Consider the following 17,744-nt stretch of genomic DNA (forward strand, 5'->3'; position numbering starts at 1 on the left):
TAGATGGTGCAGCTATGGATTGAAAGGCAAGTTAAGTGTAAGAAAAATACATTGAAAATAATTTATTTTAGAATAAAATATTTTAAACAGTTTTAGGTAAAATTTAAAAATTAAGAAAGGTTTTCAGAACATTTTAAAAACTAATATTGCAAAACAACAAAGTGTACTTCTTGTGTTTCTTTGTAGGCACAAGGAAAACTTGTACATTAAAATAATTAGCAGATGTAACTGAAGACAACTAATAAAAGCATAGTGGAAGCATTTAGGCCAAACTAAGTTAGTCTTGGGAAGCTTAGTTAGTTATACCCCAGCCTACCATCATAAACCATTCTAGAAGATATAAGAACACATATGCAGATGCCATTGTCTAAACGGTGACCTCATCACATGTCATGTAGCCTCTGGAAAACTCCTCTGTACATTCTTAAGATAATGAGAATTTGTTAAAAAAAAAAAAAGGCAAGTAGTGCTTTAACATCACCATGAAAATAGTCTTGACTTCAGGTTTCCGTAGGGTTCTCAGAGACCAAGGATTCCTAGACCATACTTAAAGAGAATCATTGTTCTAGACCATTTTCCTTCCCTTCTCTCCCAGCTACTCCCCCAGTCCCCGTGCCTGCCCACATTTCGAATCTCATACCATCTGAATTTACGCTCGATGTAGCCCTCAGCTGCCCTCTCGATTACTATCCTTCATGCCTTTGAAATTACTAACTCTGATTTTCCAACTCAAAAATTCTTTAACTCCACTGGGATCTTCACTCCCTACTTCACTTTTTATAGGCTTGGAGTCCATCATTATAATCACTCAAGCATAGAGCCTCAGTTTTCTTGTATCTTTCCCTTTGCCTGACCTACCTGGAGAAACCACATCCCTGGCCGAATCGACCTTTCCCCCTGAATATTAAAGGTGGTGAGGAAAAAGAAATGCATATGCACACAAGACAATGGTCTCAGTCCGTGACCTGTACTCTCAAGTGGGCCTTTAGAGGCTCCCCGGAAGTCCTGCCACACTACCCTTGTCAGGTCTGCCACTCTCCTACGTGACCGTCTCATACCTTTCTCTTTTTCCTTAAACTTCCAACGTCTTCTCTCATTCTCATTGCGAGAATAGAGAAAAGCAGAAGAGACTTTTCCTGAATTCCTTCAATCATATCTGCCCATCTACGGGTATCTGTGCTCATATAATCTATTATCACATTTACTACTGTGATTAAATTGTCTCTGATCTTATCTAAGGCCAACTCCTTCTATCCAGCTGTGTACTATGTCCTATTTCCTTGTACCTACTGGAGACATTGCTCTAGTAGTTATTGCACTCTTTTGGATCATTTCCATCATCATACAGCTGTGCTTTAATTCTGCCTTAAAATCAACAGCAAAAACTACCCTATGTTCTCTTCCAGTATTTGCTTCATTTTTCTGTTCCTCTTAAAGCAAGAGAGAGTAGTTACCTGATCTTGTTTCTGTATCCCCCTCTTCTCTTTAGAAGTTGCTCGAATTATGCCCCCAACCACTCTATAAAACTACTCCTGTCAGTGTGACCCGTGATCTGTGCTCTGCTGTTTGATCCTAGGATCAATTTATAGTCTTTATCTGATTAGAGCTGTCCTTGGGTAATATTTGATATAATTGATTACTCTTTTCCTTTTGAAGACTTTCTTTCTTTGGCTTCTAGGACACCTTATTGTCTTGATTTTTATTATAGCTCTTTGTTTCTTCTCAGTTCCTTTTGACAGTTCTTCGTTATTTGCCTAATTTCAAAATCTTGGCATATGCCCCAGGGCTCAGTCCTTGGACTGCATTCCTCTATCTCTGTGTCTGGTCCTCAAGATCATTCCCAGGTTCAGTGATTTGCTAGGAGGACTTAGAGGACTCAGCCCATAGAGGTACTTAGAGCTATGGTTTATTACAGTGAAAGCATGCAAAGCAAAACTGACAAGAGAAAAGACACATGGGGTGAAGTTCAGTGGAAACCAGGTACAGGCTTTCAAGAGTTCCCTTCCAGTGGTTTCTCCTAGGACATGCTTAACCCTCCCACAGTGAGTTGTGACAGACGTGTGGGATGTCTGCCAGGGAAGAAGCTCACTAGAGACTTGGTACCCAGGGCTATTACTGGAGGCTAGTCACTTAAGTACCCTCTGCCTGGCCTGTACCAAGATTCCAGATTCCCAAAAGGAAGCAGATGTCCAGCATAAACACCATTGCTTACACAGCGGTTTATAGGCTTTTTGTCTTTTAGACTTTTAGATTTCTTTTGTCTAGAAGTTCATGAGTGGAGTTACGTAGTTAGTATGTGTTCTTTGCCCTGTGGCTTCTTTCATTCTACATAATGCTTTTGAGATCCATCCATGTTGTTGAGTGTATCAGTGGTTCACCCCTTTTTATTGTTGAGTGGTATTCCATTGAATTAATATTCCAGAATTGGTTTATCCCTTCATCTGTTGGTAGACATTTGGTTTATTTCCAGTTTGGAGATATTGGGAATAAAGCTGCTATGAAGGTAGCAATCTTTCTTTGGACATTTTTTTTTGTTTAAACATCTTTATTGGAGTATAATTGCTTTACAATGATGTGTTAGTTTCTGCTTTATAACACAGTGAATCAGCTCTACATATACATGTATCTCCATATCTCCTCCCTCTTGCGTCTCCCTCCCTATCCCACCCCTCTAGGTGGTCACAAAGCACCGAGCTGATCTCCCTGTGGTATGCGGCCGCTTCCCACTAGCTATCTGTTCTACGTTTGGTGGTGGATATATGTCCATGCCACTATCTCACTTTGTCCCAGCTTACCCTTCCCCCTCCCCCTCCCCGTGTCCTCAAGTCCATTCTCTATGTCTGCATCTTTGGACATTTTAAAAATTAAATATCTAGGAGTGAAATTTTTGGGACATATGAAAAGTGTATGGTTTATGTTATGAGAAAATGCACCACTGTCTTCCAGGTGGTTATTACCATTTTACATTTCTGCCAGCAATGTGTGAGAGTTCTGGTTACTCCACACCCTTACCAACACTTTTTTATTGTCAGTCTTAATTTGAGCCATTCTGGTGGATGTGCAGTGATTTTAATGTTCGTTTTAATTGCATTTCCCTAACTACTAATGATATTGAGCATCTTTTCATGTCCTTATTGACCATCTGTACTGTGTTTTTGAGAAGTGTCTTAAAATCATTGCCCTCTTTTTATGAGATTGTCATCCCATTATTGATTTGTAATAGGTCTGTACGTAGATTAGTGGTTCGCACCAAGGGATAATGTTATCCTCCAGGGGACCTGTGGAAATGTCTGGAGACATTTTTGGTTGACACCATTGAAGGAGGACTCTTCTCTCTTTCTCTCCAACTCCCCCCACCTCACTCCCTTTCCCTCTCCCTAACATCCCTCCCTCATTCCCTCTTCTCTCTTCCTCTTTTTGAAATTCAGTTACATTTTAGGCCACTTCATACTGGCCTAGAAGGCACTGAAGCGCTATATTTTTTTTCCAATTTCTTTTCTCCCCCTTCTTCAGTTTAGATCAATATCATTACTGTCTTTTGCCCTTTTGCTGCGGTATTCATTTAATCTGCAGTTAAGCCCATCTAGTAAGTTTTTTATTTGAGATGCTGGACTTTTCAGCTCTAAGATTGTCTTTTTTGATTCTGTTTTAGTTTGTTTCTCAGCTGAGATTTCTTGTCTCTTCACTCATGTCTTATTTTTTGCTGAGTGCAACATATTCATTATAGCTGTTTTATTAGTTTTTGTCTGCTAATTCCACTATCTGTACCATCTCATTTATTTTGAGTTACATTTTCCTGCTTCTTCACACGTCTAGGAAGTTGTGATTCTATGTTGGGCTTGTGCATGATACATTATGTAGGGAGTATGAATTATTATTATTATTATGTAGGGAGTAACAATGCTGTCTTCTTTTAAAAGATGTGAGTTTTGTTCTGGCAGGCAATTAAATTACCAGAGGATCTTTATCCAGCTTGGCTTGTTCTTTTTGCTTTGTTAATGATAGGTAGCCTTTTTCACCTTTATTTTTTATTTTAGGGCATGGCTCCTACTCAGGGTGTGGTGTTATCTTTTTGGAGTCTTAACTGAATGCCTGAGGAGTGAGTCTTACTGAGCTAGAACTATTGAGTCCACCCCAAATGACCTCTGCTATGTCCACTTAGCTCCCAGGCCTACAGCAGCCTCTCTTTTATTCCTCGGGGATTCTCACCCAGCCCAGGTGCAGCCTGGTCTCAGGCAAGGCATAGGGAAACCCCTATACAAATTCTGCGCCATCTCCACTCCCACGCTGGGGCATTTCCTTTCTTTCTTTCTTATACCTTGTTCATGAATTCTAGCTGCCTCAGCAGCTCTAGAAACTGATCTCAGTTTTCTCAGTTGAGAGAAACCATCACTTGATTTTCCCTTGGGTTTCACCTCCCTGTGGTCAGGAGAGCTTATACAGGAAGCCAGTGTGACCATGGTGCTTATCTTGCGTATTTACTGTGTTTCAAGTCTCCTGCTCCCTGTGGTCCAGTGCCTAAAAACAGTTGCCTCATGTATTTTGGCCAGGTTTTTTTTATGGTGAGGAACAGCCTGATGCCGTTTATTCCACCATGGCTGGCAGTGAAAGTCCCCCCTAAAACTTTAGGAAAAAGAGAAACTTTAAAAATTTTGAAATTATAATATACTGGTAAGTATACAGAAAAGAAATGAGTTGTGGTGTTTTTTGTTTGTTTTTTCAAATTGCTGCTTGTAACATACCAATTAGTGAAGGAGATTTTATGCCTTGCTTTTTTTTATCCCCCTCAAAAAAGGGTGTGGTCAATAGCTACCTTATGGAATGGTAGATGGTAATTTGTTCATGTAAAAGAGATTATTTGTTGTTACAAATATTCTTTAGAACCTGACAGCACCATCCGAAGAAAATTGTTAGGGCTGGTGTATCCATGATAGAGCTTCCCCAGAGGCTGAGTGCCTTCATTATAACTTACATAAGACATTGCTGCTGCATTGCTGCCATAAGCAGGGCCCCTTAAGGCAGGAGCTCGTCATTACTTATACTGGTGTCCTCCTTGTGGATAGGGGTCAGCATTGTTGAGTCTAATCAGGGGTGACACTTGAAATTTCTTGAGATCATTCGGAATGTCTTCCTTGATTTCACAGAATCTCATTCTTCTCTCGAGTAATCATTGTTTGTTGGTTTTCCTGTTTTTATTTCTACCTTTCACATAGCCCATAGTACTGAATATAGTTATCTTAACATGTTCTGAAAAATTGTCTGGCATCAAGATTAAAGTACTAATACATGAGAGTCCCTGAAGTTGCGTATGAAATGATTATTCTCTGCTTTGAATTGGCAAGTTAATTTCTCAACCAGTTCTGATCAGATTAGCTTTTGTATGTGTGTTGTGTTTTATTTTGCTCTGGTTTTTTTGGTTGACAGGTTGGGCTGAGATGATCTATTCATGTTTATAAATAGTATTTATGAGTACATAAAAGTTAAAATGTACATATGGAAGACATTCTTAGCAATACTTTCCAGATTTGTTTGTTTTTCATTTTTGTCCAGTGTATATCATTTTTCTTTCTGCTAGATGCCTGGCTTTTTCAAGATTGGTTAAGAATTTATAAGGTGTGGTTAATTGCCACTGGTCTTGTCTTGTATATAGTACACTTCTGAACATAAAGGAATACCCCTCATTCGTGTAAGATTCAAAAGAAATCAGTTATCTTTTCTGCCTTATGCTTTTTAACATATTACAGTCGCGTTTAATTTGTTTCTCCCCGTGAGTTCTTCAAAGCCTTGTGAATCCTTGTTTTTCTCAGCTAGACGCTGAGAAAATTGTTCGTGTTGTCACACATTAGGTACTTTTTTAAAAATAAAAAAACTGATACTTGAAACAGCTAAAGATCCACATAAAACAATATTTTATAATGAGGCTTATTTTCTAGCATAATTAGGTAAAAAGGTATTTCTCATAAGGTGCTTTTCAAGTAATAGAATACTATTTAAATGTCAAAATTAGATTATAACATTTTTAAGGTGAAAGTGAGCCTTGAGACATTTAGCTTGGACCCTGTTTTATAGATCAGGTAAGTGAGAACCTGAAGGTGGCGAAGTAGGAACCTGAAGGTGGCGAAGCAAGGTACTGTCAGAACCAGGGTTCTGACCCAGACTCTCCTCCCTGCTGGTGTAGCACTCAGCTAAAGAGACACGACTGTGTAGGGCCATACATGCTATGCCAAGGTGAGCCGCGACGTCGGTGGCTCTTTTGCTATTAATGTGGGCTATCCTTACAAGGTCCCTCACCTGCAACCCCTCTTCCCTTTTTTCTCAGGTTCCCTGGCCTTACCCATTCCCGATCCCCCAATTTGATGAATTCCTTTTCACCTTTTAAAAAAACCCAACTCAAATGGCTTCTTTTCTAAGAAATATTCTCAAACTCCTTTTCCTGCCCTCTTTTACTCCTCTGGTTATTACTGTACTCTGTGTATCCTTTTGTTATTATTGCGTTAAAATTGGTTGTTTGTATTTTTTTCCTTTACATTTTAAGTTCCTAGTAATATCCAGTCTTCTTACATTTATTTGTTTTTTTAATTGAAGTTTAGTTGATTTACAATATTGTGTTAGTTTCAGGCGTACAGCAGAGTGATTTGGATATATATGTGTATATATGTATTCTTGCTTTTGACTCTTTTCCATTATAGGTTGTTACAAGATATTGAATATAATTCCCCGTTCTATACAGTAAATCCCTGTTGTTTATCTTCTCATATTTTTTAAGCCCATGGCCTAGTATAGTTAGTGTTTTTGGACTGAATTAAATTGAGATCTGCAGTATTGGGAAACGAGAGGTTTAAAATAAGCTCTGATAAAGGCCTGAATGTTTGTTTTGAATACAGTGTGACTTCTTGCTGTTTTGTTCTTTTCTCTTTTTTGCCTATTTCCAGATTTCTAAATACGTTCTGGATAGTTGAGGTTGCCAAGTCTGTGTCTTCAGATTAGTGATTCTCAAATATCGGGTCCAGGAGCAGGCTGCAGCTAAATCTTCTATGGATTTTATAGAAATGCAGTGGGTTTTCTGATTTAGTGAGTCTGGCATGAATCCAGGAATCCCAGGGTTCTTTCTGTTTTATTTTGTTCACTTTAAATCTACATGGTTGTTTTGATGATCACCTAGGTTTGGGAGCCACAGCTTCAGATAACAAGCTGTTCAATCAGAGTGAGATTACTTGGGGTAGACTTTTACCTGCCACTTAAGAGATTACAGGTTTCTTATTTCTGGTTCCCAAAGCGTCTGGAACATAATTTGTAGAAATGAGGTGCCTTTAAAAGATGTTTTTAATCTGGGTTTTGATTAATTCGAAAGATGGTGACTGACTCACCTCCGTTTTGTATGATCATTTAAGGAGTGTTCAGCCTTGGTGTCCCTGTCGACGCTCTCTTCTTCATTGGTAACCAGTTGGTGGCCACGAGTCATACAGGGAAAGTGGGGGTGTGGAATGCTGTCACCCAGCACTGGCAGGTGGGTTTTAACTAATGCATATTGCAGAAATGAAATCATTCCTGAAACGCATGCTGATGGTGCATCTGCTTTATTGTGGAATTCATATTGTTTCTGTTTTGATTATACAGTGAGTCCCCTACATACGAACAAGTTCAGTTCCAAGAGCGTGTTTGTAAGTCCAATAAAGTTAGCCTAGGTACCCAACTAACACAATCTGCTATATAATACTGTACTGTAATAGGTTTATAATGCTTTTCACAAAAATAATACACAAAAAACAAACAAAAAATCAAGAGAACCTTTTTAACCTTACAGTACAGTACCTTGAAAAGTACAGTAGTACAAGCACAACAGCCGGCATCCAGGGGCTGGCATCGAGTGAACAAGCAAGAAGAGTTACTGGCTGGAGGAGGAGAGGAGGTGGGGGATGGTAGCGCTGAAGGATCCTCAGCAATAGGTGACGGAGGGCGAGCTGCAATTTCACTCCCGCCCAACGTCGATGGCACAGGTTCTGGTTCCTTGCTGGATTCAGTTCTGTCTACCCTCTTGAAAAAGCGATCCAGTGATGTCTGGGTAGTAGCTCTTTTTTTCCTCCTCATAGATGACACGGTAGCACTGGATGCATTCTGAACGGCTGCTGCAACTTCGGTGTGCTGTTCTACTTTAGGGTCCTGTGCCTCAGAAACTAACAGTGCCTCCTCAAATAAAGAAAATCCCTTGCCATTTCCTGTGTCGTGAATCTCTTCTTAGCAGTGCCAGCTACATCACTGTTGCCTTTACGCTTGCTTCCAGATATCCTGGGCTTGAAATAAAGATACTGTACTACTGTACTCTGTACAGTACTGTAAAGTACACAAAAGCACAACCACTTGTAGAGGATGCGTGCACGTGACAACATATGCCAGACACATGAACTAACTTAGGTGATTGGACACGCGAACGCACGTTTGCATCCTTGAAAGTTTGCACATTGAAGGTTCGTATGTAGGGGACTTAAACTGTATAGAATATTGAATATATTTACTGGTAAATTTGCTTCTGGATACAAGTTTGACTACATTTTCAAGAATTGTAAGTCACTTTGGAAAATGAGTGAGTTTTTAAACTGGTTTGACATTTCTTTATTTCCTTGAAATGTTTTAAGTTTCATGCCTTGGGAATAGTAGCCCAGGCAAACTTCATCTCCTGAGTGGGAGCACAGTTCTGTGTGAAAATACATAGCCTGTTCAAGGAAAAGATAGCAAGCGAAATGGTTTCAGGTACTTGAGGGGAACAGGAAGGAGATAAGACTAAAAAAAAGGTTATTGCCTGATTCTGAAGGAGAGGGGAAAAATTAAAGGACTTTAAGCAGAGAGTGACTTGACCAGATCCATGTTTTAGAAAGATAACAGTGCTAGCTAATATGAAAAGTGGACTGGAGATCAGGGAAGTAATCCAGCAAAAGAGGCAGAGATTCAACTAATATGAGTAGACGGCAAAGATGAGACTATCTGGAAAACATTTCATAAGCCTTCCTAAAACGATAAGGATTGGTATCTGATTAGATGGAGAAAAACTAAAGGAGAGAGAGATGGATTTCTCGTTCTGACAGTTGAGTGGCTGGTAATGTTTTACATTGATAGGGAACGGAGGAGGAGAATCGTATATGCTGGTAGGTCGTGTGAGGAATAATTAGAATGACTAAATACGTTTGCTTCGAGATTCCTGTGGGCATCCATACACAGGAGCTCAGTGTATAGTTGGAAGCACCCCTTTGGAATTTAGGGAAGAAGAAAAGGGCTAGAAAAACATATTTGGAAACCATAATACTTGGTAATTGAAAAATGGGAATTGGTAAGATTTTCCATTGAGAGGATATCTGCAGCGAAAGAAAAGCCAAAGTTAAAATCTTGAGGAACATTAGCTCTTAAGGGAACAAGATAGGAAACCAAGAGCCAAAGTGACACATATGATGCGATTGAGAAATGATATTGGTTTTGTCAGTAGGATATCATTTGCAGATGTATTAATAAGTTAATTAGGTTTTGACGGGGGGGGGGCAGATTGCGGGAACTAAGGAATTAAAAGATCAGAGATTAGAGTTAGCAAATTCAGAGAGTCTTTCAAGAAGTTTGGTGGTGAAGGAGAGCAGAGAAACAAAGTGATCGTTTAAGGATCAAGGGTAGATGGAGGAAAAGGTATTCAGTGCTTTATTTTACTTTTTCTCTAGGACGGGAGAAGTTTGAGCATGCTTGTTAGTCAGAGAGGGGAGTTGACAGAGAAAGCATTTGAAGGTTGAAAGAGTGGAGATGGTTGCTAGTGCCATAGAAGCAAATGGGGTCTAGAACACAGCTGGAGGGGTTGCCCCAACTGAGTAGAGAGACTCCTTTCTATGCGATGGAAGAGTGAGGAAGGCGTACTGTGGAGGAGAAAGACGTTGGAAGTGTGTTTCAAGGATTGCAGAGATTATAAATCTTTATAATGGACCTGGCTGGTACAGTTATGTGAGTTTCTTCCTTAATCCTCTACTGGGAACAGGAACAAGAGAAAAGAAAACAGTGTCGGCCTGACTCAGGATTGGAGATGTAATAAAATGGGCGTGGCACACAAAGGGATGAGAAAACATAAAGTGGCAAAGTAATTGAAACTGTAAGATCAAGAAGTGAAGGAGTGCCGGGTAAGCAGAGGAGGATGCAGGGATTCAAGGGACTAGAGGGAAGTGAGAGCAGGTTGGTGACTTATGAGGAGTGGGAATTGTGGTCAAAGACTGGAGTTAAGGTTTTAGAGTTGGAGCAGTTCTCATTGATGTAGCCATTTCAATCGTGTGTTGAACTGACTTACAGTAGTTGAAATAGTGGTCAGAGAACTGTACGGGTCATCAGGGTGAACACTTAGGTGCCAGAACAGTAATGGAGAACGGGACAAAAAGCGAAACTGATCCAGGGGCCCAGCTCCTCGGCAGAAGTGGTGCGTTGATCTGGAAGCTGCAGTCTGGGCAGGGAGAGGGTAATTGAATGTCATGATTGGGCTGGGCTTGTGGAGGGACATTCTTAAGATCTTATGGCCGCGCCGGGGATGCTGGGGAAATGGCGAGAGAATGAATGACCTCCGGTGAAAGAGATTATAGTCAGAGAAAGTTAAATTTCATTCTGGATGGAGACATGGAAGTCATGTTTGTAGAAAAAAGATATTAGCCAAGAGTGGACCTTCCATGTAGGCACAGAAAAGGCATTATAAAGGTCGTTACCATAAAAGTGATGGGCCAAGGGCTGTGGGGAAGGACTGATCCAGGTTGACCTAAAGTTGAGGTGGAGGGAAGTGGATCAGAGGGATTCTTCAGCTGGTGATATTCCTGTGAAGAGGAAGGTGGATTTTAATGATTTATGGAAGATCTGCTCTCAGGTAAGTTACTTGGCTAATTATATCGAGTGAGCTTTTAGTGGCTCTGAGAAGCTGTGCTGTCTGTGCCGTAAAACTCCGAAGGTGCATTTAGGTTTCTAAAGGAACATGTTTCTTTATTACCTTCTTTGTTTTTTTACTAATGTCACAACTGCATATAAAAGTTTTCATATTCTGAGATCCCCAAAACTACTAGCATCCTCAAAGTGGATACTTCTCCTTAAGCTTTTAGTCCCGTATGTATAACCTGTTGCTTCTTGTTTGGTATATGCATGAGTTGAAAACCATAGCTGACAAAGTAAGTTTGTTATCACATTTCAGGGAGACCTGGGGTAAGTCGAGCATTCATGCAGCAAACAAGCCTTATAACTTTTAGCCCCGATAGATGATTTATTTTTTCGGTAGTGCAGTGCAGAGCTAGGACGTAATGAAATCTCAGTGTCTGATCTGCAAACCTCAACAGACAGTTCTGACCTGAGGCTGGCTGCTGTGGCACTGGATTGAGCGGGTTCTGATCTGGCCTTTAGCAACAGTTCTGCCCATGAGTGACACAGAAGGTACACAGGACAACTAGTGTAGTTTGTGACTTGCTGTACAGTCGAGATTGATTTGAGGTATTTGAGTCAGACAGACGAGCCTGAGAGCGAGAGAGCAAGCGTTTTTGAGCCTAAAAGCTGTTGTGCTATTTTGGTGTAGCAGTTTCTTATTAGGACAGCTTCAATAAAACGTTAATGAAAATTTTATAATAGTATTGTAACTGATTTGGGTAAGAAAATAGAAAATTATTTTTTCTATTTTTCTAAAGTTTCAGTGTTTTCTTCTTTTTTTTTTTGTTTAATTCCTCTTCATTAGACTTCAGAAGATTAGTAATAAGGAATTAATGTTTCAGATACATGGCCTAGGCTGAGTTACATGGTAGAATAGTAACTTTAGGCATTATTTCCCAATAAATTTAGATGTATATTGAAAACATAGATTATACATGTTTCATTCTCATATCAAAACAGAGAGACAGTGTTGGAAGTTAGTCCTGGATTGTCATTGTGTATTCTGATTCCTAAAGGATCAGAGAGCTCTGTCTGTGTTCATTCGGAAAGACGAGAGATCTTCAGCCAGTGTCACCATCTGAGTCACAGCCTGGCCTCTAAATGAGCAGTGGAGGACGAGCTTGAGGAGGAAATACTGACTGTGGGAACAAGGAGTCAAAGTGAATTTCTGTGCTCTTATGGGCTGTGCTGGACAAGAACTAGGGAGGCTCATTTGATGTAGCTTCTCTTCTTTTGTGCTCTGATGCACTTGTAGCACTGATGTCACAAGTAGGGTTTGGTGGGATTTACTTTTTTGTTCTTTGTTTTTGTAATAGGTTTATGAACCCCTGCAAGTTAGGAACAAGAATAAGGTGGGCATTGGAATCTTAGGCCCAGAATTCATTGGAGAGGACTGACATGTGGGTGTCTTATTATGTCCTGAACACTATCCCAAGTACATTGTATTTCTTACTTGGGATTTACAGTAACGTAGCTGAATTAGACCAATTATTGGTGAGAAGACTTGACATTTTGGTGTCTATTATGTACTGACCACTACCCTGAGTATGTTATATTTGCTTACTTAGGATTTACAGTAACATAGCTAAATCAGCTGACGTGTAGAAATATTGGGTAAAAATATTAAAACAGTATATATTGTATCTATATCAAGTATTGAATTACATTTATTTTGTTTGTTTATACATATTTGCATGTCACGTATGAGAGTAAAGGCTCTGGGGTCTGGGATTCTACCAGGAATAGGAGGCATGGCTTCATGGGATAGTGTAAACTAGTCTCCTGCAAAAAGCTGAATCTTTAAAGATCTGCCTCAGTCCCTGAGAAGAAGAATGGGAAAATTTTTCTAAACAATTTTGGAACAAGAAAGCTTGATTGAGTGTTTAGTGTCTTGGATTGGGGAGAGGTAGTGCAGGGGAAAACCATCAATGAGAAATTGAGACCCAAATAACCAAATTGGGAGTACAAATGTGTGAATTGAAAACACAAAGGTAAGTATGGGAACTCCAATTTGAGAAATTAATGTAAAAAGCTGGTCTAGGGCCATTTGCATTTCCAGATGTGGACATGAAACTGAACTTTGGTTCACAGGACTCTGCAGAAGAAATATTTTCTCCTGAAAGTGAGCCCATAACCTCCCCAAATTTGTAAACTACACATGAAACATGAAAGCAAATGAGGGAAAGTCATCAAATGTTAGCAGAGTTGTCAAATGTTAGCAGTTAGAGTACAAATGTACCCTGAAGCTGAAAATAATTGAACAATTAGACAACTAATGTAGAATAAATTTCTGAAGTTATTTAATGAGATAGAAGAAGGACTAGACTATGATGAAGGAATAGGACCAGTCAGAAAAGAAGCAAAATGAAAGAGTAGAAATTTAAAGTTCATTGAAAATTAAAAACAAAACAAAACTCTTACTGAATGTGTTAAATAGAAGGACAGCTAAAAAGACAATGAATTGGCAGACACATTTGAAAAAAATCATTCACACTGAAGCAGAAAGAGTGAGAGAGAAAATATGAAAAGAAAAAAACGAGAAAATCACTTTCAGAAAGGAACAGTGGAGATGGGGCAATTTAGAAAAGATAATTGCTAACAGTTTTGGAGAATTGAAGAAAGACATGACTACTGATTAAAGAAATACATCAAGGCTAAATAAAATCAGATTCACACTTACACACGTGGTGATGTGTTGGGTAGGCATAAAAGTTCGTCAGGGTTTTTCCATAGGATCTTACGGAAAAACCTGAACGAACCTTCTGGCCAACCAATAATAGAAGATAAAAGTATCATAAAGGTGTCCACAGAGTAATGACAGGTACACTGTAGTTAGACTTAAAACAGACTCTTCATCACCAGCAGTAGAATCCAGAAGACAATAGGCTATTCTCAAGTTAGTTGGGGAAATAACTTTCAACTTAGTATTTCACATCCAGCAAAACTATCATTCAAACGTGAATGAGAGATGTTTTCAGATAATACAGACAAAGTTTGTCACTTATAACCTTCAGTGGAAGGACCTCTATAGAAATGCCCTTTGATAAGGTTATTTATCCTTAGAAGAGGAAGTAGTGGAATACAATAAACATGACTAGCCAGAGAATTGGTAGATGTGTTGGTGAATCTAAATAAGTCTTTAAAAAGTAATGGGTGAGGGTTAAAACATACTGATGTGAAAAAAAGATCATCATCCAGATAGAGATTGTGGTTAAAGGATTCTAGGGGCCTTGTGTTGCTTGGGAAGATAGAGTGATTTTCAAAATGTAAATCATTGAAATTTTTACATAGGAGTTAATGATAATCACTGCGTGCAACATTAGGAGAGGAAACCACCTTAGGTTTGTGACCACCATGACGGAACCAAATACACTAATCAGTATGGTGTCTCAGGTTCCTGACATGAAGCTGTTGGGGTAAAGAAGAGGAGGCCATGAAATGGCTGGCTCCTTGCTTATGCTGGGAGAGAAGAACTTGGTACCCACTCCTCTGTAACCTAACTTTACTTGCCCTCTGCTTTCCCTGTTCTCCTTGTACTGAGGGGTGGACATGAGGAGAAAAGCAGGACGTGCTCAGGGGTTGCAGAAAAAGAGGCTCTGATCCTGGAGCCCATCCTCCCAGAGAACCGAAAGGTCAGATATGTGTGTCTTGGACGTGCCTTGGGAAGGCTCCAGGCTGCTGCTGCTCTTTCACTGAAAAATGCGTCCAGAGGGAGAGGCCTTACCTATCTCATGGCCTTACCTATCCCCAGCCTCTGACGGTGAAGATTTAGGTGGAACTGAAGCTCTTCCTGGAGTGCTGGAGCTAAAACGATGCACTTGGTGTAAGAAAATTGGTCAGTGAAGCAGCCTTCCCTCCATTTTTCAGACATCTTTACTCCTCCTGTCACTGAGAAGTTGTCGGTGTTTACCTGCTACAAAACGTGTTGGCTCTGATGAGACAGAAACCTGACCTGGGGTTGGGGGTGGTCATTGAGTCTTTGCAGAGATATTTCTAGTGTAACTTATAACCTTGCATGACACCAGAAAGTACACACAGAAATGAGGGTCATGGACATGAACACCTTCTAGGAATCATTATTTCCAAGTTTTAGCTGTTTTTAAATTTGTGTTTTTAGTTAGACTCTTTTGCTATATTTGCTGTTCTGTCAGAAGTGTGCTTTTCCCTTCTTGTAGCTAACTCCTAGTTCGTTTTTTAGTTTTCAAGCTTTACTTTCTTTTTGAACTTTTCCTTGATCTTTGTGCTTCTCCCTGGACTGGGGTTGAGATGGGAATCCTTTCTCCCTCTTCTGTGATTGTATTACACACCCTGTTTTAGTGCCTATCACATTATAATTGTCTTTATTTTTCTCTCTTGCCCACAAGTTTCTAAGCTTCTACAGAGCAAAAGTGATATTTCACATCCTTTATCCATTCCAGTACTTGTTCACCTGGATAATATCTGGTACATAAAAAGTGTTTCATTTAAATGTTGTGTGTAAACTTTCACATGCATGTCTGGCCTGGCTGTACATAGGGATGATTCAGTTTGACCTCATCGCCAGTACAATAACACTTTTTGTTTGTTTTTTGTTTTGTTTTCTAGTAAAAATCATGCCCTTTGCTTTTCTCTTAGCACATACATAGGCATTCATTAATTTGTAACTAGACTGATTTGCTTGGAAAACTGATTTTTTTTATTCTAGTACTTGAAAAAATAAAAGCATTTGAGAACTTGTTTGTCTGGCCATTTCCTAGGAAATAGAGGTGAAGTACTTAGTGGGAAATATGAAAGTAGAGAAGACTACCTTTTCAAAGAAATGGTCATGAATTACCAAGGGAGTGAGTGCTATCTGGAAGTCGGTTGATCTGTTTTCTAGTTCTGATTCTGGGCAGGTCATTTCATCTCTTCTATGAGAGAGAGAAGGGAGAAAGGGGCCTGGTCAGACTTGGTTTTCCAGTCCTAAAGTGTGCTGTGACCTCACAGTCACGTGCAGAAAAAGTAAATTCTGAAAGGAAAGTGCTGCTGTTGGAAATAAAAATTTTTTTAAAAAGGTTTAAAAGGTCAGAGTTCCCCTTGGAGGGGTGTGTGTGTGTGTGTGTGTGTGTGTGTGTGTGTGTGTGTAAAGAAAGTATTTTCTAAGCCCTACTTAAATCGGATATTAGTATCCTTTTTAAAAGACTCAAAAATTTTGAGGAAATTGAGCAGAAAATATAGATTGAAATTAATAACTGACATCTAACAATATTCTCACTACATCAGGTTCAAGACGTTGTTCCTATAACTAGTTATGACACTGCTGGGTCGTTCCTTCTACTGGGATGTAACAATGGATCGATATATTATATAGGTAAGTGGTCAGACACTTAGTATGGTCCTATTTAGTATGATTTTTAAAATGAGAACAAGAAAATATTAACCTTTTTTTTAGTTTTAAATAGATTCACTATTTATTTTAATGCTATTTAATTTTTTTTATTTTTTAGATATGCAGAAGTTCCCTTTGCGAATGAAGGATAATGATCTTCTTGTAACTGAACTTTATCATGACCCTTCAAATGATGCTATTACTGCTCTGAGTGTGTACCTCACACCCAAAACAAGTTAGTGCATAGCAAAATTATTATAAATTGTTGAAGTTCTTTTGAGAATGTATGCTTATTCGTTGGTTTATTGTAACACTACTCCAGCCCTTTGTTTTGGTGAACTGCAGTGCTGAGGATTTCGTCTCTTTTAGTCGAAAGTTTGTGTTTGGTTTTATACTGAAGTCAGACATGACCAGTAAACATAATCTGAGGTGGGAAGTTAGAACTCTTCCTCTTCTGAATTGTATTAAACCCTACTATTATATTAATAACTAAAATTATTTTTAAAACTTACCTGCACATTTACCTTCCTATGACAGCTGATTTCATTTTGAAATTAAGAGCTTTATTTTTTTTTCACAACAATAACAACGAAAGCTTTTAGACTTTTAATCTCTATTGAAAAATGAGCTTATTTCTCTGGGAAATTTTAAATTTAAGTTTTGGAAAACCTCAGTATCCATAACTTCCTGCTTTTTCAAAGGCCATTGCAATGAAATTAACAAACTAGCTGTTTAAATTATTAAGAATTTTTATATTCTAGAGTAAAAGATAAACATAAATGGGAAATTCAGAATTTATCTGTAATGAAAGGAATTCTAGGAAATATTTACATGTGGCTAGTAATATTAATAGTTTGAATGTTACTTGTATAATCATTTCATTGAATACATTGTAATAAATCATCTTCGGTACGAAAGAAAGAAAGATTCTGGTGTGCCCAGATGATTCTGATTGAAATTGTAGGATTTAAACTATGTTGCTCCAGAACAGAGGTCAGCAAACCATGCTCTTTTTATTAATAGTTTTATGTATTGTCTTTGGCTGCTTTTGTGCACCTCTGACAGAGTTGAGTGGTTGTCACAGAGACAGTGTGGCATGCAACGTTTAAACTATTTGCTTTTTATAGAAAGTTTGCTGACCCCTGCTCTAGACTGCGATAATGCTCCACTCCCCCCAGCCCGCCGCCCAGTCTAATTAAAAAGGGAGAATAAAACTTCTTTTGTGGTGGCAGTGTCTTCTTTTAAGACACAAGAATGGAGTTGCCTTTTAAGTTTTGAGAAGTGTTTTCCATAGCATGCCCTTTTCCTTTGATTCCAGTATTTTCAGGTGAATCAGAAAGAACAGCTATCAAAGCTAAGAGGTTCTCTGTGACGCTTTTAAGGAATGTAGGTCACTGAACTCCATTCTGTCTTAAAAATATGATGGAATCTGGGCACTTGTTTGAAAAAAAAAAAAAAAGCCACAGATGAATCTGACATCATG

General features: G+C 39.0%; 1 protein-coding gene across 1 annotated transcript in view; it reads left to right on the plus strand.

Moving 5' to 3' along the window:
• Positions 1 to 17,744, plus strand: part of KCTD3 (potassium channel tetramerization domain containing 3) — a 70,550-nt gene that overhangs the window by 28,623 nt on the left and 24,183 nt on the right. The window contains exons 10-12 of the mRNA XM_059039033.2: positions 7,392 to 7,507; positions 16,156 to 16,243; positions 16,380 to 16,496. Coding sequence (XP_058895016.1) covers positions 7,392 to 7,507; positions 16,156 to 16,243; positions 16,380 to 16,496 — 321 coding nt within the window. The remainder of the gene's footprint in view (positions 1 to 7,391; positions 7,508 to 16,155; positions 16,244 to 16,379; positions 16,497 to 17,744) is intronic.

Source organism: Kogia breviceps, chromosome 1 (assembly GCF_026419965.1).
Source record: "Kogia breviceps isolate mKogBre1 chromosome 1, mKogBre1 haplotype 1, whole genome shotgun sequence".
NCBI classification, from domain to species: domain Eukaryota; kingdom Metazoa; phylum Chordata; class Mammalia; order Artiodactyla; family Physeteridae; genus Kogia; species Kogia breviceps.